Source organism: Clupea harengus, chromosome 11 (genome assembly GCF_900700415.2).
Source record: "Clupea harengus chromosome 11, Ch_v2.0.2, whole genome shotgun sequence".
Lineage (NCBI taxonomy): Eukaryota > Metazoa > Chordata > Actinopteri > Clupeiformes > Clupeidae > Clupea > Clupea harengus.
Window position 1 is genome coordinate 9,059,556 of NC_045162.1, and position 20,437 is coordinate 9,079,992.

Below are 20,437 nucleotides of genomic sequence, written 5' to 3' on the forward strand. Positions count from 1 at the left end.
TGATTGTAGCCCTTCAGCAGACACACATACACACACACACACACACACACACACACACACACACACACACAGCCAGCCAGACAGACACACGCACGCACACAATTCACACCCTACAACCTTCAGACGCTACCTAAATCAGTACCATGGACAGAGATCATAGCTACTCACAACACAGTTCTCTCTTTTCCTACCTCTCTGTCTACATATCTCAGACAATCTCTTTGTCCACATATCTCAGATTATCTCTTGCTATCTCTCTGTCCACATATCTTAGTCTCTCTGAGGATTGTGGGCAGTGGGGAGGTTGTGGCTGCTGAGAGTTTCTCAATGACTCTCTCTGGCTTACTTTTTCTTTTCCTTTTCCCCCTTCGGCTATGCGAGGTTTCTGATCATTTTTATTAGTTGGCATCAGGGTGATCTAGAAGTGGGCAGGGGTGGGCAAAGCAAAAGCCCCAATTTCTGCTCTGCCCACCCAGTAGGTCAACTTTATTCTGCGCCATTTGATCTACCTATCACGTTTATTTCATTCGTCCAACCAGAATTTCCTGATTTGCTGGAAGGACAGAAAAAGAACTGGAGACGCTATTCAATATTGTAATTCAGTATTTGGAGCATCGTAACCTAGTTGTCTGTCAATGGATCTCATCTGTCAATGGATGACAATGGATCTCATTCTTATTAATGATTATTCTTAAAAAATAAATAAAAAAATGTATTCTGCAGTTTGTTGTAGTGTTTTGTTGAAAAGGGATATTTGCTGGTAGTGATTTAGGTTACTAGAGAAAGTGCACCATCTCAACCAAAACTAAAAGTATTTCCTAAACGAATGTTTACTGGGACGACTCATTCGTTTAATCCGAGCTGGTACTGGTCACGGCCATGGTTGGAACACTCAGCCAAACTAGATGCATGCTTCTGCTTCCCCTGTAATCATAGCCCCACTGGAAAAGGAAAGGGGATTTCAAAAGCATGCATCTAGTTACAGCCGTTTCAATGTCGCAATGAAATGGATAGAAATGAAACAGTGAGAGGAAATTGGTGAAACCATATCATGTTTATGAGGGGAAAAAAACTCATTAAATACTACATTAAAAGATATAGGGGAAGTTTTTCTGTCTAAATTACCTTGCTTTTCATGAGAGCACTGAAAGCACCCATTCTAACACAAGTAACGATGACGACACCTCTGTGGTTATTTTTTTTTCATTTATTTGAGTATACATTGTCCAAGGATTCCAAACTTGCTGAAATAGCAAAAACTATTCCTCAAAACGAAAAGTATACATAAAAAACATCCAAAATGAGGTCATTGACAGTCTCTTGCCAGCCTCCTGTTGAATGAAGTGAAATGAAAATATGAAAATGCTGATAGTCCCGGATTCTGTATAAAAAGTGATGGGACTCGAGACAGATGTAACATTGAGGATCTGTCAATAGTGATACGGTTTGTCTGCAACTCTGTTCAACATTTAATTGGTTTGCTGGACTTGACTGGATGCCGAAAAATATAACCACAGGAATAATCAGATACTTGTCCACTGAGGGTTACAGTCCTGATAAAATAGTCAGCCAATGTTGTGATGGGACATCATCAGTCATGAGTGGGATCAAGGGTGGAGTGCAGATGCAGGCATTGTTGCAACAGAAGCTTGGTAGGCACATTCCATATGTGCACTGCTAGAACCATCAGCTGCACTTGTGGTGCATGCAGTTCAGGGGGAGCCATGTGCAAAAAAAACGTATTTTACCTCTCTGGGTCATTCCAATCTTTCTTTCACCATTATTATGTAGCCCAGAATTAGAATAGAGTATAGAAGTCGACTGGAAGTTTGTAGTTCTTAACATTAGCATTTTAACACTTGCTTCCAAAAAAAAAAGCTATATGCAAAATCTGTTAAAATAAAGTGTGAGCGAAACAACACCAGTAGAAAACCTAGGCAAACGGTTTGGTGAGCTAAAATGTTGTTATCAGTCGGTCTTTTGCAACAAACTTTTGTCTTGTCCCATGAAAATAAAGATGTTGCTACCGATATGCTAAAGCAGAAAAAGAATGGACCACATCGTGTCGCTTGCCTCAGGCATCATGAGGGACTCTAGAGTGGTATCCATGGTTACAGACAACTCTTAAATCAAACCCTGTTATGAAACTTAACGTTACAGCTCTAGTGCCTTTGCACTTACGAAGGTAATGAATCAAATCCGTAGGTAATGGATTTCACTTAAGCTGACTGTGGTTGTTGTGAGAACAACTGATCAGGTAAAGCTAGCTACGGTTAGCTTCTGCTCACCTTGTGAAATTGGTGATGTATTAAGCTAAGTGACTTGCCTTGTGGTCTGTTATTTTTAGCTGGTAGGAGAGGGATAGCAACAGACATATTTTAGAGATATAAAAGGGGTCTAAGGTCGGTACAGAGACGACACACACATGTGCATTTTAATGAACATAATCAAACGTGCGGCCTCTCAAGCTGTAATTTAACTACCATTGGTATTATCTTGACAATTTTCCAATTGCCTCCAGGCAGCTATTTCAGGGAAAAATAAATGAGGCTCCTATCTAAATGATTGGTGAATCAGAATTCTTTTAATGGCCAAGTATATTTACATATACAGGAAATTATCTTGGTGGTTGGTGCATAAAACACATAACATAACAACAAAATAGCAAAAACAAGAATAAAAGACAAATACAGAATATTAGATAATAATAAATAATTGTGAATTGGCAAACCCAGAGTCAGTGTGATGCAGGGGGCTTGTTTGTGAGCACCACTGCCGTGGGGAAAAAACTGTTCAGGTGGCGCGAGGTTTTGGTCTTTATAGCCCGGAACCTTCTGCCAGATGGGAGTCTTTGGAATAGGTGGTGACCGGGATGGGAAGGATCAGCGATGATCTTGCATGCTCTCTTGCTGGTCCTGGAGTGGAACAGGTCTAGGAGAGACGGCAGGTCGCAGCCGATGACCTTCTCGGCTGACCGAATGATAAGGGATGTTCAAACTGACATTAAGAGTACATTAAGTGAACCTGCCTTTAAATGGGACATAAACGGTATGAACATTGTTTCCCCCAGCTTTGCCCAAATTTACATATCATTGGGGGGCACTGTGCCGCAAGCAGTAGCCCCGACCACATTCGGGCTTGACGCCCATGGAGGACGAGGGTTCGAATCCGGCCCGATGTCATTTCTCCTGTCCACTCCCCACCTCTTCTCCCTCTCATTTCCTGTCACACTCTTCACTGCATTGTCAATTAAAGGCATAAAAGCCCAAAAATAAATCTTTAAAAAAAAAAAAGATTTACATTTCATTTACAATTAACATCACTTACAATTTTCGCCTAAATTATAATTCTTTGGGGTTCAAAATGGCTATTTAGAAATGTTGTATACCTATCATTTTGCTATAAGCTAGTCTACCCAGGATAAATTAGAAGATAACGGTGAGAATGACACTAATGATGATGGTCAGGGTGATCAATTTGCTGCTGGCCAGACTAGTGAGTCTTTTTCAGTGCAGATAACTCAGAGCATGCAGATGAGGCTGTTGATGGGTCGCAGGGTTAGAAATAAAAAGAAATTGTGCGAGGAGGAGCAGATTAATCATTCTCTTGATGTTACAAACAATGTACAAAGGCTGCAGGTTGAGGATTTCTTTCCAGATTTACCTTTGTTTTTGATATCTCGTTCAACTGCAATGGAAAAAAAAGCTTCCCTTGAGGAACTTGAACAGACAAGGCGCTACCGTCTGAAAAAAGTTCAGATGTGCAGTAAGGGCCAGATGTCAGATTTAATAAGATAAGTACAAATGAAAAGGGAGTTTTCTTAGGTCATCATTGTTTTTTGACTTTTCCCAGCATCCATGACTTGTACTGGATCAATGGATAACGTGACAGGAATAAAAGATCTTCTCGTTTTGATCGTGCATCTTTGAAGGAATGTGGGGTTTTATAATTACAGTAAACCCACAGATCCCCACAATCAGGCAGGCGGGCAGTTAAACCATGGGTCTTACACCAGTGCAGGTGTTGCTGTCTTGCTCTCAAAGCAGTTCAAGAATCAGCCAACAAACATCATTGAGCTTGTGCCAGGGAAAATGCAACGTGTTAATTGTAATGGTTTTTTCTTTTCTTTTTTTTCACTATTTACAACCCTAATAATGTCAGTGCAGTGTGCATAGAGTTCCTCCATTAGTTAAGACCTGCTATATCAGATTGCTCTATGGATAGGGTGATATTCTTAGCTGGGGATTTTGACTGTTCTATTGACCATACACTAGGTAGGAATCAAGACGAGCTCCATCCAAGGTCTGCCAATGTCCTTAAAGGGAATATGTGGGATTTTTTTTAACCTGGGCCCTTTTCCCATCTCTTGGGTCAAAAAAATGTCTAGGGACCAAAACAATCGAAATCGCAAAACGGTTATACCTCAATAACTGTAAAGAAACTATAGAAAATGACTGAAACAGAAACTACTAATAACTGAAACTTATACTACAGATACTGTAGCAACAGTTTTCAACTTTTTTGGATAGGTAATTATCCTTAGTAAAAGTTTGGACCCAAAAAGATCTAAAAATAAGGCCCATTTTGAAAAAATCCCTTTTAAAGTTTACCTTTAAGGCCTTACTTGCCTATCATGAATGAATGTGTGGAGAGGGTAGTTCCCTAGAGATAAGCAGTACACTTTCAGGAGCAAGGCTAGACAGAATGTACATCCAAAGGACCCACAGGGAAATTTATTTTCATCTCTGTCACTTTTCCTCTGTCACCAAGCTTTTCACGTTCTTTCCACCGGGGGTTCAATAATAGATTATTGCAAGATTAGACATTTTGTTGATTCTCTCACCTTTTTCTGGGACACCTGGGGAGAGAGGAAGGTTTAGTCAATGGTGGGAGGTGGGTAAGAGGCAGATTTGGGTGTTCTGCCAACAATACACAGCAAATAAATCGAGTGAACTGAAAAGACAGAGAGAGATTGTAGAACGTGAGATTTTGGACCTAAACAAGAAAGGAAGTTTCAGTTTCAGTCTGAGTACGTTCCTCACAGCTGAATGATATGGATCCACCAACCTCTTTTTTCTTTGACCTCAAAAAAAGAAGCTGATTACGAATTTAAAACCACCAGAGGGACGACTTACCTCAAATGCGCAGGCTTTGTGTTTTTACCAGGAGCTCTACACTGCTGAGCCATGTGGGTGCGAAGGAGTATCTCTTAAAGGAGTAGCCACACCTGGTGAGGAGTATCTCTTAAAGGAGGTGCCACACCTGATGAGGATTATCTCTTAAAGGAGGTGCCACACCTGGTGAGGAGTATCTCTTAAAGGAGGTGCCACACCTGATGAGGATTATCTCTTAAAGGAGGTGCCACACCTGGTGAGGAGTATCTCTTAAAGGAGGTGCCACACCTTATGAGGATTATCTCTTAAAGGAGGTGCCACACCTGATGGAGGAGTATCTCTTAAAGGAGTAGCCACACTTGGTGAGGAGTATCTCTTAAAGGAGGTGCCACACCTGATGGCGAGTATCTCTTAAAGGAGCTGCCACACCTGATGAGGATTATCTCTTAAAGGAGGTGCCACACCTGGTGAGGAGTATCTCTTAAAGGAGGTGCCACACCTTATGAGGATTATCTCTTAAAGGAGGTGCCACACCTGATGGCGAGTATCTCTTAAAGGAGCTGCCACACCTGATTAGGAGTATCTCTTAAAGGAGGTGCCACACCTGATGGAGGAGTATCTCTTAAAGGACTGCAAAAATGGCAGTAAAACACTAGGCAGATCATCTTTCCAAGTCAAGGTGTTTTCACAGATTGTAAACACTGCCCAATAATTTTTTATGTACGAACTGGCTGATGTGCACATTTTTGTATTCAATATACAGCATAAGCTATTATGTCCTTTCTCCGGAAACTGGATTGGATCCTCAATAACATCATCATAATCCAATGAAACAGTGAATTTGTTGTCAATAACAAGCAATGCAAATGCATTCAGTTTCTCCTCTTAGGTGACTTGTTAATGACAGCTTGGAAATGTCCTCTCCCCTGAGCAGTTTCCAATCGGCAATGCAAGACACATCCTCAGGCATATGTCCACACTTGGAAACGCATTCAATCAATCAATCAATCAATTCAATCTTATATAGCGATTCTCTAAATACCCGAAGTCGCTTTACAGAGTCCAGAGTCCAGTAGTCATTCATACACAGTCATACCGGTGGTGGTAAGCTACATCAGTAGCCACAGCTGCCCTGGGGCATTCTATAGGCCAAGCTCTCTCAGTCTCTTTTACATGCACAGCACAGATTTTCCTCAGATTTTCAGACACAACTGAAATGAGAAAACTCTTCTGCAAAACCCACCTCAAGATATTGGGCATATACTTCTCTCAGTTGTTCTGTTGCCTCCCGCAGTTCTGGCATGCTCACTGCTGACGTAATTCCTGACATAGAGAGTCACAGATTACATGGTGTGTATCAATCATAAAGGTATCACGGCCAGAGCGTCTGGCTTCTGAATTCGCCGACTCTTCAAACATAACTTTCTTATGTTCTGCACTGTGGCCATGCTGTGGTATGAATTTTAAAACCTCAACACGCTCACCACTTTTCTGATGGACATAATGAATTACCAGGGTGAGATGGTGAACATGTGAGAATCGATCAAGTGTTGAATCGACAGTGATGGAATGATATTAGCTGTCCTGCAATTTCCTGGACAATTGCATCCAGGACTTTTTTGGCCATAAACCCAATACACTTGTATGTATCACAGGGGAGAAGAACAGATGCAAACCTCTGCTTTTGTCTTTCATTTTTTTTTATTTCTTTACTTCTGCCTCCACCTAATTAACACTGTTATAGGATTTTTAAAAATGATTTCAGTACTATTGTTATTTTTTATTTTATTTTATATAATCACTTTGTCTGGCTGATGGGCCCCCTAGTCACAAGCGAGCCCTTGCCCTCCCTAGCTTGCCTGTGCACTAACCCAGTACTGGCTCCGGGGCCAGTCGCTATCCCAGGCCGTGCGCTGATCAACTGGTAGTGGTGTTCACCGACACGTTCAACCTCTCCCTGAGTCAGTCCGTGGTTCCTTCCTCCTTCAAGACACCCATCATCGTTTCAGTCCCCAAGAAACCAGTGGCCTCCTGTTTAAACGAATACCGCCCTGTCGCTTCGAGCAACTGGTCAAATCTCACATCTGCTCCTCACCTCCCGAAACCTTGCCACCCTCTTTATTTTTCATACAGACCAAACAGACCCATGATTGACGCCATTGCCTTGGCGACACTCCCTTTGCATACCTATTTAGACAAAGGGAATACGTATGTGAGAATAATCTTCGTTGATTTCGACATTCAGTTCACAGGAGGAGCTCACAAAAAAGGAGCTATGTACTTATTTAAACTTTTTGATTGGATGAGCAAAGCTTGCCACATGGAAGATAAATAGATTGGAAGAGGAGAGGCAAAGTGTAGACTGAGTTTAAAGTCTTAGCGGAATCAAGGGTCAGAGATAAACATGCTTTCTGTCAAGTTACTGATAACATCAGCCTTTTCTCACATAAATGGTACTTAAACAAGGATCTGATTTCAGTAGTTGATGATGGCAACCTGATTTATTTAATTTGTGATATGTGTTCTCACACCCTGGTGTAGCTGGGTTGTGGCCTACGTAGTAGACTATTTCTCAGGGTGTCATTGATCCATATAATGATGCTATAAAGGGGTAGTCAAATGGCTCTCTCTCTCTCAGTCTCTCCTTATGTCTTTCTACCTATATTTCTCTCTCTTTTTCTTAGTCTCTGTGTCTCTCTGTCTGGATTGTTTAAATTTTTTATGCTGTTGAAAGACCCACGTTTCAAAAATAGATCTCCCTATCAAATATGTAGTGTACATCATGGCTGCAGGAGAGCAGGAGGGCTGGGTGATCAATAATTGCAGCACGTAAAAAATAAAAAAAAATCCACCAGACCAGGAGAGGATGGAATTCAGTCTCGTCACTTAAAAAGTTTATTATCCACAGCGCACAATCGCTCTTCCAGCATGGCCATCTGCCATCCACAAAATCTGCTCCAAATCATAATCGATAGACCTTAAATGTAGTTTAGCTCATAATGTGACTGGGCTATGAAATGCTTCTCCTGCTACTATGGTTACAGAGACAGAGAGAGAGAGAGAGGGAGAGAGCGAGAGAGAGAACTTTGAATAATGGAATGATTACTTCACAGACCTGTTGCCATGGAGACAACACGTTCAAGTGTTTATCTAACATGGATGACAAAGCTGAAGGTGTTTCCCCTGTTTTTTCCTACATCAGCAATTAGCATGCAACTCAAGGAGAGTGGTGTTAGCGCCAGGCTAACAGAAACCAGATGCCTTCCACATCGTGCAACCTAGCAGGTTGACAGGCACATCCTGTGGCATTTTTAGAAAGACAACTCGACATCCTGAATTGCATTAACAAACCTGATTGGGCTTGCAGAGGTGTTTGTTTGTGTGTGTGTGTGTGTGTGTGTGTGTGTGTGTGTGTGTGTGTGTGTGTGTGCGTGTGTGTGTGTGTGTGTGTGTGTGTGTGTGTGTGTGTGTGTGTGTGTGTGTGTGTGTGTGTATGTGTGTGTGTGTGTGTTAGAGAGAGAGAGATGAGAGATGAGGATGGCAGGAAGATTGTTCATCAATTACAGAAAAGCCTGTGGCCACATTGATTTCTTATAGACTCCTATCATCTCCACTAACTCCTTCTGACACTGTTGACCCCGATGGCAAATCATCCTCATGAGATCAGGCTCACAAAATGCCACTACCATTTTGGTGTATGTTTGTGTGTGTCTGTCTGTGTGTGTGTATGCAGTATGCATATATGAGTGTGTATGCAGTATGTGAGAGTGCATTGTATGCAATCAGCATTTTTCCGGATCCACACATGAAACACAGGAATGTGTTTTCCCTGTGTTTTCCCACTGTCTATGTTATTCCCCTGAGCGTCGTTTGTCACTTCAGGCGATGATTGTGTCAGACATTCTTACTGGTGTCAGTTGAGAGGTTACAGCCCATATCTTTCACAGTGATTGCCATGCTCATGAATACACTCAAGAGTGTTGTGTAGTGTAACAACCTACACTATGGTACTGCACTCATTCTCAATATATACGTTTGCAGAAAGTGCATTGAAGTAATACAATTTTCCAATTCTGTTCTGGTGAGTTGCATAACAATACACAGTAACTGCAGTGTTTCCCACACATACACTTCACTTGGGCGGGCCGCACAAGTATATTAGCGACAACCCATTGTAGAATTTTTTTATTCAAATTTTTTATCCGTCCGAAAGAAGGACACCATCTGCAATCGATTAACTAATGGACAATCTCCCCTCGCTCTACCGCTGCTGTACCTGCTCTGTCTGCTATCATGACAAGGTTCAACTGACACACAGACAGATATTCTCTGGTATTATGTTAGAAGATGTGGACACGATGGGTATTTTACAAGCACGATAAATAATATTAATAATGATAATAAGGCAACTTCTTTTCTACTTATTGTATAACTATAATTGGTCTCTGACTTTGGTAGTAGCTTCAAATTCTATGAAAGAAAGCTGCAACTATGCTGCGTTGGTAGTTACAAGACTTGAAAGCGCCTTTAGCACACGCAACTTTCTTTATCGGAAATCTCTTTCCGGATTGACTACAAAGTCCTAATACTCACCCATACATGCATAAATGGGCATGCACCTCCCTACCTGCAAGAATTAATTACTCCCCAAACCTCCACCTGCACCCTCAGATCTTCAAACAGCTCGCTCCTCCGCGTCCCCAAAACCAAGCTCCAAACAAATGATGGGCGACCGGGCCTTTTACTCGGCAGCGCCACGCTTATGGAACAGCCTCCCTGACCACCTAAGGGCAACGCAGACGCTGGACTCCTTTAAAACTGGACTAAAAACATTTTTATTCAGGAAGGCATTTCTGGCCTTGTGATAAATCACTGTCACTAAGTTTTCTATTATGCTTATGTTAACTAGTCTTATTTTATTTTATTTTATTATTATAGTTAGTTTCTACTATGTTGGCACTCTGAGATTCTTCTGAATGAAGAGTGCGTTAAAAATAAAATTAATTATTATTTATTATTAACTTGACTATTGCACAACACGCAGCAAAGTTGTACGGGCTAAAGATAAGAAAGACTATCATTTGTTATATCTTTGGGCTATGGCCGTTAGAAAGACACAGACTAACTTGGAGACTAACTTGGACACCCTGCTGTCATCCATCCCTGAGCAGGAGTGTCCAACACTCATCCTTGGCGACATGAACATCCACCTAGACAATCCCAACTCAGCTGACTTTCGAACCCTGGTTCACTCGTTCGACCTACAACAGGTCCCCACTCCTCCAACTCACAAAGCAGGAAAAGAGCTTGACCTCATCCTTGCTCGGAACTGCACCACGGACAACCTAACGGTAACCCCTCTGCATCGCTCGGACCACTTCTTCATTCGCTTCGATGTTCGGCTCATTGAGCAACCCTCTGTCCCCCCTCCGATGGTCTCGTTCCGGCGCAACCTCCGCAACCTCTCTCCCACCCACTTTTCCTCTCTGGTTTCTTCTGCTCTTCCACCTTTATCCACTTTCTCCTCACTAGGTGTCGATGATGCCACAGAATCACTCTGCTCCACTCTGAGTTCATGCTTGGACACTTTGTGTCCACTTTCCACCAGACCTGCTTGTTCTACCCAGTCTCATTCGTGGCTGAGTGATACCCTCTGAACGCAGCGCTCCAATCTCAGAGCGGCTGAGAGAAAGTGGCACAAATCTGCAGCACTGGACGATCTTGCAAGCTACCAGACACTGCTGGCCTCCTTCTCATCCAGCATCACTGCTGCTAAGAAGACTTTTTTCAACGACAAGATCAACGGTGCAACTGACGCTCGGAAACTATTCTCCACCTTCAAAACTCTGCTCTACCCTCCTCCTCCTCCCCCAGCTACTAACCTCACTGCTGATAACTTTGCTTCCTTTTTCACAGAGAAAGTGGCAGCCATCGGGAAACAGTTCGACCAACTGTCTCCCCCCCTAAGGGCGCAACCGTCAATGGCTCATCATTTCCTTCTTTCACCCCTCTCAGCGAGAGTGAGGTCTCCAAAATCCTAACAGGTAGCCGTCCAACTACATGCCCGCTGGACCCCATCCCATCCAATATCCTTCAAGCCATATCGCCTGCCGTCTTACCGGCAATAACACAGGTGATTAATGCTTCATTTAATTCTGGAACATTCCCTTCTTCATTTAAAGTGGCTCGGGTAACACCGCTGCTCAAGAAGCCGTCTCTCGATCCCACTCAGGTGGAAAACTATCGACCGGTCTCACTTCTCACGCTCCTATCAAAAACCATTGAGAGGGCAGCTTCCAAACAGGTCACAGAGTTCCTATCAAGGAACAATCTCCTCGATCCAAACCAGTCTGGATTCAAAAGTGGTCACTCCACCGAAACAGCCCTGTTGTCTGTGACAGAGGCCTTGAAAACAGCTAGAGCAGCAGCTCAATCCTCAGCTCTCGTCCTGCTTGATTTATCAGCTGCGTTTGATACAGTCAACCACCGCATCCTTCTGTCCATACTGTCAAGTATGGGCATTTCTGGCAAGGCGCACTCCTGGTTTGAATCGTACCTCACTGGGCGCTCGTTCAATGTGTCATGGCAAGGTCAGCTGTCTGTACCTCACCACCTTACCACAGGGGTGCCCCAAGGCTCGGTGATGGGACCACTTCTCTTTGCCATCTACACCACTTCGCTGGGCCCTATCATCCGCTCGCATGGTTTTTCCTATCATTGCTATGCCGATGATACTCAACTGTTTCTGTCTTTCCCTCCTGAGGACACCACTGTCTCGGCGCGGATCTCGGACTGTCTTGCTGATATATCCACATGGATGAAAAACCACCACCTTCAGCTGAACCTGGCCAAAACAGAACTGATGGTCTTTCCAGCCAAACAGGCCATCCACCACAACATCAGCATCAATATTGACTCCTTGTCTCTTGTTCCATCCAAAACAGCAAGAAACCTCGGGGTCATTATTGATGACCAACTGACTTTCACGGACCACATTGCCTCTGTCTCTAGGTCCTGCCGCTTTGCGCTATTCAACATCCGCAAAATCAGGCCGTACCTAACCCAGTATGCCACCCAGCTGCTGGTGCAAACCTTGGTGAATTCCCGCCTTGATTACTGCAACGCCCTCCTAACGGGCCTGCCGGCTTGCGTGGTGAAACCACTACAAATGATCCAGAACGCGGCGGCGCGTCTGGTGGTCAACCAACCGAAGAGGGCACACGTCACCCCGCTTCTTATTGACCTCCACTGGCTGCCTGTAGCTGCTCGCATTAAGTTCAAGTCACTTATGCTTGCCTACAGAGTGCTTGATGGTTCTGCTCCCACCTACCTAAATGCTCTTGTAAGGGCAAATGTTACACCCAGGATGCTGCGCTCTTCTAGTGAGCGTCGTTTGGCACTGCCGTCTGTGCAAGTACGGCAGTCCAGACTATTCTCATTTGTAGTTCCACGTTGGTGGAATGAACTACCCAGCACTACCAGAGCAGGGGCGTCCCTCTCTACCTTTAAGAAGCTTTTGAAGACCCAACTCTTCAGAGAGCACTTCCCGTCCTAACTGGCACTTCGACTAGTAACTTGCAGTTACATTTCTGCACTTCTTTCTTTTTTTTTTATTTCATTTTGTTATATTTCTTATGTAAAGTAGTATTTATTTATTGTTACACCAGGTTCTAGTGCTCGTAGCTTGAATATTCTCTCCCTTGTACGTCGCTTTGGACAAAAGCGTCTGCTAAATGACTAAATGTAAATGTAAATATAAACTTGAGCTAAGGCTAGACTACACATTTTCCATGTATTGCATCACAGGTAACTTAGCCAACATCAGCATTTAGCATAAAATGGCAGTAAATAAATGCATAAGGCTCAATAATTACATCAGTTCATTTTTACGTGAAAATACAACAATACAACAACAAGGCTGACTGCAGTCAGTTTTTTATTGCACGCACAACTCACAGCAACACACACGTGTTATATATATATGGAGGCGACCAGGACACACTACACACACACACACACACGCACACGCAGGCCTGAGGTCGCCGTGAATTTTTTCTCTGCCTTTAACCCATCCCGGATCGTCCCTCCTCCAGGATCCTCCAGGAGCAGTGGGCAGCTTCTCAGCGCCCGGGGACCAAGTGAACCGTCCGTCTCGGTCAGGGACGGACAGGATTGTTCTGTTCTTTTTGCATGTTCTTCTGTTGGGGTTATTAGCGGAGGAAACCCCTTGTGAACACGGGGAGAACATGCAAACTCCACACAGAAAGGCCAAATATAAATGCAGTCAACAATGTACCACAAAATACAGAGATCAAACTAGATTCAAGCTTGTTCTCAACTCCTGCCAGTCATTGAAGCTGCTGGCACAAGTAGTGAGAGTGCTGGGGGAGAGGCAATAGGAGTGTGTTAGAGGCAGGCGCAGGTAACAAAGCAGCACAGTTCCAGAGAGTGCCATCTTTGTACACACTAAAGTGTTTTCTTTTTCTTTTCTTTTTTTACTTACTCTTTTCTTACTCTTACTATGTGGTTGGATGGAAGGGAGAGTTAAGGGGGTTTGATCGGTGAAATTAAGAGATATCTCGTTAACTAGTCAACATGCGGTATAGTCAGGGAGGATTTCAAATTAAGGATTTCATTTTGGCTGATTGCAAGGCTTGTTACTTTCCAGGCCAGTGATCTGTCAACCACTGTGTGTGTGTGTGTGTGAGAGAGAGAGAGAGAGAGAGATAATAAGAGAGAGAGAGAGTATATTTCCATGTTTCTGTGTGTGCAATGACTATTTCAAAATATTGTGGCGGTAGGCTATCCTGCTTGTTATACTTTTCGTAAAGGTTTTTTATATATCCGCTAAGTGGCTCTCTGTCGCCTGACGCGTGTGTCTGTCTGTTTCAGTCCTCCTGCCCGTGCCCTGCCATTAGGTGAGGGGAGAGGCTGTAGTTTCATTACAGAGACAGGCTGACCTCTTCTAATGAATCAGGTTATCAGAGCCCCCCCCCCGCACGAGTGTGCAAGTCAAATCAAAAGCTTATTAAAAAGCCACAGCCTACTGCTTTGTGCCAGGGCCATTGGGAACATAATTGTTCTTTTCTTATGAAATTGCACGTTGCTTTGAAGTCTCCTCAGCCATTTCTTCTTGCTATTAACCATTCTTCTCTCTCTCTCTCTCTCTCTCTCTCTTTCTCACTCTCTCTCTGTTACTCTTTTCTTTCGGCCATAGAATCCATTCATTCTCCAGGCTGCAGTGTGGTATTTGATGAGAGACAGCAGAAATTAATATGAAGAGAAATATGTGCACAGAGCAGATCAAAGGGGGCACGGGTGCATTGTTACTGGCTCAATGACTTTACGGGTGGAAAACATGGAATCTGCTGTGTGTCAGGCCAGCACATTTGCTAATCAGCGTAATAGGTTTTAAATCAGAGGCAGTAGCACAAACAGAGTGCTAGTCTTGATACTGTATACTGTAATTTGTGAAGATGAATCAATTAATGCTGAACAATTTAACGAAATAAAAAAAAACACAGTGATGAATAACAACTCAGTCAAAGATGGAGTATTTTAGAAACTCCAAGAATAACAAGCAGTCTAACGCAACAATGAAAAGACAGTGTTTTGTGTGGAAGGGAGGAAATGCTGCGTATGTTGTCATACATTACCTTTTGGTTGACATGCACATTGAAACTATAAATGAATCCACAACAATGACTTGATGAAAGATGTACAGAATACATTAGAATAGAGATGCATCGTCCCACTATCATGACTTGGAATGGAACATTTGGTCACCCTTCTACTTGTAGCATTTTCAGCATAGAATTGTTTGTAGTTGACGCTTTCATAGGCAGCACTACTCCCAGACATTTTCCTCAGGACCCTTTTTTCCAGAGAGCACAAGCTCTTTATCAGACACACAGACCCACTCGCCTCTTTTCAACCACCTCAAACGGTGACGCCCTTCACCCTTCCCATCCACTTTAAACCCAGAGGAAAGGAAGCTTTCGGTGCCAGAGATAAGCCTTCAACATCCCCACATTGTTTTCACCAGGAAATTGGGAGGGCTGACCCACCGGAAACCCATCTATTAGCTCGCTGTCCAGCACATCCATACATTAAAAGCTGTAGCCTAAATCTTTAGCAGTTGTCTTATAACCTCTTGTCATGTTAGGCCATCCTCTGGTCTGTCTGCCTCTGTATCTTCTGTTGCACTGTGTCCCTGTAGCTGTGGCTGTAAGTGCCTGGAGGTTCCTCTAATTCCCTGCACACACTTCAGTGCTCTCTCCCGAGGAACGCGTGTGTCTCGCTGTAGGTAGTAACCACACAAGTGTAGAGGACAAACAGCATCCTGCTGGGGGATTACTCCAGGTAAAAATATAGTGTATACTGTATGTCTTTAATCAGTCTGTAGATCGAGTGTTTGTACCAAGCTTTTGCTAGGTATGCGTGTAGAACTTGTAGAACTGTGAACACGTAGAATTACAGAAGGAGACCGTAACAGGAAGGGGTTTCCATCCCTTGTGAGTTGTGTTTATGTATGTGCATCTGTGAGTGTGTGTGTTTGGGGGGGGGGGGGCCCGGGGAGTGTTTGTCCCAAGCTGACGTGGTTGCCATGGCGACCTGTGCTCCTCAGATAAAGAACGCGGCGGCTAATGTGCTGAGGGAGACGTGGCTCATCTACAAGCACACCAAGCTCATGAAGAAGATCGACCATGCCAGGGTCCGCAAGCACCAGAGGAAGTTCCTGCAGGCCATCCACCAGTGAGTCACACAAACACACATGCACGCAGATACACACACACACACGCATTCACATATTCACATGCGCACACACAGACACACACACACACACACTTGCATATGTCTAAGCTCACATAACCTACATTACATTCATTTTACACAAACACACCCACACACTCCCAACATATATATATATATATATAGCATAAAGCCCATTTAAGAGGATGCACAAACACACACATGCATATGACATAACCTCACACACACACACGAATAGCTTCCTAAATCCACATTCTCTCTGCCCTAACAACACAACCTCTCTGGCCCCCGTCTCCTCCCTTGTCATTAAGGGAACGCAATGCCTACGGCTTTGGGATAATTCTGCAGCTGACTCGGTCGCACTTCTAGATGGTGTCAAAATGAATCAAACAAACGTATTATAATATCAAACAAAAAAGAAGGATTTGAAAGACAAAACAGTGAACGCCTAGTGAATACCCAGTGCCTCTGATCAGGGTGTCCAGAAACTCACACTTATTGCACTGAACAACGTCCAGGCCACCGAGCTGTCACTTAAAAACTCATCAGCTAACGAGGACGCATCCCTGAAAAAGAAAAGAAAACGCCCATGCGAAAGGTTTGTGTCAGACATAAAGTGAGGCAGTGCAAACGCGAGAGCTGGCAGCATAGACGTAAAGCCAACAGTGAGAGCAGAAGTCAAGAAACAGAGTGAACTGTAGAAAAAAGGACATATTATCAGAAAAGGAAAAGACCAGTAGTTGACCATGGTTACCCAAATAATTAGTTTACTTTTGAGATGACATTTTTTTTTCTATTCTCTCGGAAAATTCTTAATTTAGTTTGATTATCTAAAACGTTTTGTTTGATTCATTTTGACACAAATCTGATTCCATCTAGATGCCTCACACTAATTTGCTAATAAGGCACTACTCGGTGTGGAGCGCGCTGGCACTGACTAGTGCTCTTTGCACAGTGTCATTCAAGTGGCTCTCTTTTAACCCCTGGCAACCTCTTCAAATTGGGATTGATTCAGGGGAGCCTGTAGCCATGCTAACCGCCTGGCGGTCTAAACTGTTCCACTTGACTGCTTGCAGGGCAAGCTTTAAGAAGTCATTGTTTGGTTGTGGACGGACACAATTTTGCAAGAGTCTACTTATGAAACCGCAGTGGTGAGCTTATGTGTGCTGCCTTGGCTTAGTGGGGATAACTTTTTATTATCTTTTTTATTAGGGTTTTTGTTGAGGTGTATTGTTTTTCGCTCTACCCCAAGACTACCCCAAGAATTCTTTATAACGTAAAATTATTGACTGATGACATTGTTTTGTGTTTCTAGGCTTCGCAGTGTGAAAATGGAACAGCGTAAACTTAGCGATCAAGCCAACACTCTGGTGGACCTCTCAAAGGTGAGAGCGCACAGACCACTGCACACACGACTATAACTTGTTTTAAGTCACACGTGTACACATGCTCACTCACACACATGGTTATGGTTAAGGTATTAAGGTATTTGACAGTTTTGTTCAAAGCAACTCACAAAACATTAGAAAATAAACATTACACACAACAAAGTATCAATTTCAAATACAAATTTATATTAAAGCAATCAATGAATAATAATAAGAAGAAGAATTCCAGAGTACACATGCATTGCAAATGTACACCCATTCCACTCAGACAATACAGTAAGAGTAAAAACCTGTCTTTGAATCTGAAACACACAAACATACACGTACACAACATGCCTTGAATCTGAAACACACAAACATACATGTACGCAACATGCCTTGAATCTGAAACACATAAACATACATGTACACAACATGCCTTGAATCTGAAACACACAAACATACATTGTACACAACATGCCTTGAATCTGAAACACACAAACATACATGTACACAACATGCCTTGAATCTGAAACACACAAACATACACGTACACAACATGCCTTGAATCTGAAACACACAAACATACATTGTACACAACATTCCTTGAATCTGAAACACACAAACATACATGTACACAACATGCTTTGAATCTGAAACACACAAACATACACGTACACAACATGCCTTGAATCTGAAACACACAAACATACACGTACACAACATGCCTTGAATCTGAAACACATAAACATACATGTACACAACATGCCTTGAATCTGAAACACATAAACATACATGTACACAACATGCCTTGAATCTGAAACACACAAACATACATGCACACAACATGCCTTGAATCTGAAACACATAAACATACATGTACGCAACATGCCTTGCACGAATAACCCCCTATGGAGCGAATCAGTACCTAATGATACCGTCTGACACATGCATGACATGCATACCTTTGCCCTCCCCAAATATATATCTGCATTCAGCTGTTTCCATGCTGACCCGTTTATTTCCATGGCTTTGCGTCTCCTAGCAACCAGCACAAGTGTTAGATCAGGGACGGCATAGAAGGCGAGAGATGGCAGAAAGACAGGCAGGGGAGAGGAATGAGAGGACAGAAAGCATGCATGTTTCAAATGTTTGTGTGTGTGTGCGTGTGTTTGAGTGTGTGTGTGTGTCTGTTTGAGTGTGTGTGTGTGTCTGTTTGAGTGTGTGTGTGTGTGTTTGAGTGTGTGTGCGTGTGTTTGTGTGTGTGTGCGTGTGTTTGAGTGTGTGTGTGTCTGTTTGTGTGTGTGTGCGTGTGTTTGAGTGTGTGTGTGTGTCTGTTTGAGTGTGTGCACTATTTATATGGTTGCACTAAACTACATTAAAGCCACTCTATGCGCCCTGCCATCAAGCAGTATAAACTGTTCCTGCTGGCATGGATTATGGTCCTTTTTTTAATTTATTTTATTTTGATTTGATTCTGTCTGACCCATGCTTCTCACTCTCTCGACACGCTCAAACGCGCCCGGCCGGATGTGCCTCGATAATCCCAAACTGTGAAACGAGCATCCATAACGGTTCCAGATCAAGTCGGGCGAGCTGTCCACTCAGGGCATGGCCGCCGCGCTGGCTGGCTGTGACAGCGGAGATCCAGATTGAGACTCGGGATAGAGCAAGGCTTTCTGCGGCCCCCTCCAACACTGGCATCACTCTGTGCTCGCCAGCTGCATGCGCGCTAGCTGGAGGCAGCTGTGCCGGAGCCACTTTAATCGTGCCTCCCATGGCAAGCAGATAGACCCCTGCCCTGAATCACAGCACAAGCACAGCATCCCCTTTAAAGCGAAAGGGCTTACGTCAACATGAAAAACATGCGCCTTTAAGAACATTCTCTCAGGTGAATATCAAGTCCAATATGAACATAGTGGCCAAACACATTCTGATACTATCATAACAACAATAACATGGCTGAAGATTACCTGACCTGACTGATGTCACCACATTGCAAGGTTCAATTTGACCGTGAAAAGACCCAAAGCTAGAAACGCAATTCGTTGAGAGAACCGACTGCATGCTCCATTGGGTACAGCGCTGACGGCGAGACCCGCTGCAGTTAGCGAAGGGTGCCAAAAGCAATACGCTATGGCCTCTTTTTGAATCAACATCAGTTTGCAACTAGCTGGTTCTTGTGGCGTAATGGGGCACATAACAGCACTTCAGATGACTGATCCTGAAACAGTGGAGTGGAGTACAATATCTGAGACAGTCCTATACGTGTCACAGGCAGAAACCACTTCAGATGACTGATCCTGAAACAGTGGAGTGGAGTACAACACCGGAGACAGTCCTATACGTGTCACAGGCAGAAACCACTTCAGATGACTGATCCTGAGACATTGGAGTGGAGTACAACACCAGAGACAGTCCTATAAGTGTCACAGGCAGAAACCACTTCAGCTGACATCCTGAAACAGTGGACTGTGTGATAGGACACCAGACACAGTCCTATAAGTGTCACAGGCAGAAATCCTAAACTCACATTATACAAATGTGACAGCGCTGTCTGCATGTTGTCCCTCTGGTTTTGGCACAGAGAGACGGGTATTCAGCTATTTATTTATCACCGCAAACAGCTGCTTTAAATAGCGATGAATCCTTCAACGTCCAAGCGTTGGCTAACTATTCTGGGGCGTCAATTAGAATTGACCGGTTTAACACTGAATTGATTTGACAGCACGCGACATGTGTTTTCTTTTGCTCATGTCTGTTTCGACAAAAAATACAAATGACTTTACGTCGTAAGGGAGATGGCTGAGTGGTGTGACTTTGACAGCCTTGATAAGTGCCAGTGCTGGGGGCATCAGGAGCACTGGGCTAAACCAATGCTGGATATGAAGCTGAGCACAAATGGCACCCTTAAAACACTTAACACATGACTGATGTTTGATTAAAAAATGTAGCTGCAAGGACTTCTGCATATGAAGTGCCGATTGAGTGTATGGGAATAATTTATTTAGAAATTATTCATGTGGGCTGCGCTGCCAAAAATTAAGGAATAATTTGAAAAGGGCGTATGAGTACAATTGTGTTTATTTTGTGAAACGATTTCCTGCTGCATTTTCTGGCTGTAGTTGTCTGAAATGGACTAAACTTAGTAGCTGTTGGGGGGTATACATATATACATATATA

At 43.4% G+C, this 20,437-nt stretch overlaps 1 protein-coding gene across 1 annotated transcript in view; it reads left to right on the forward strand.

Moving 5' to 3' along the window:
• kcnn3 (potassium intermediate/small conductance calcium-activated channel, subfamily N, member 3) overlaps positions 1–20,437 on the forward strand; it is a 61,566-nt gene that overhangs the window by 37,998 nt on the left and 3,131 nt on the right. Inside the window, exons 7-8 of the mRNA XM_042709058.1 lie at positions 15,742–15,869; positions 17,203–17,272. Coding sequence (XP_042564992.1) covers positions 15,742–15,869; positions 17,203–17,272 — 198 coding nt within the window. The remainder of the gene's footprint in view (positions 1–15,741; positions 15,870–17,202; positions 17,273–20,437) is intronic.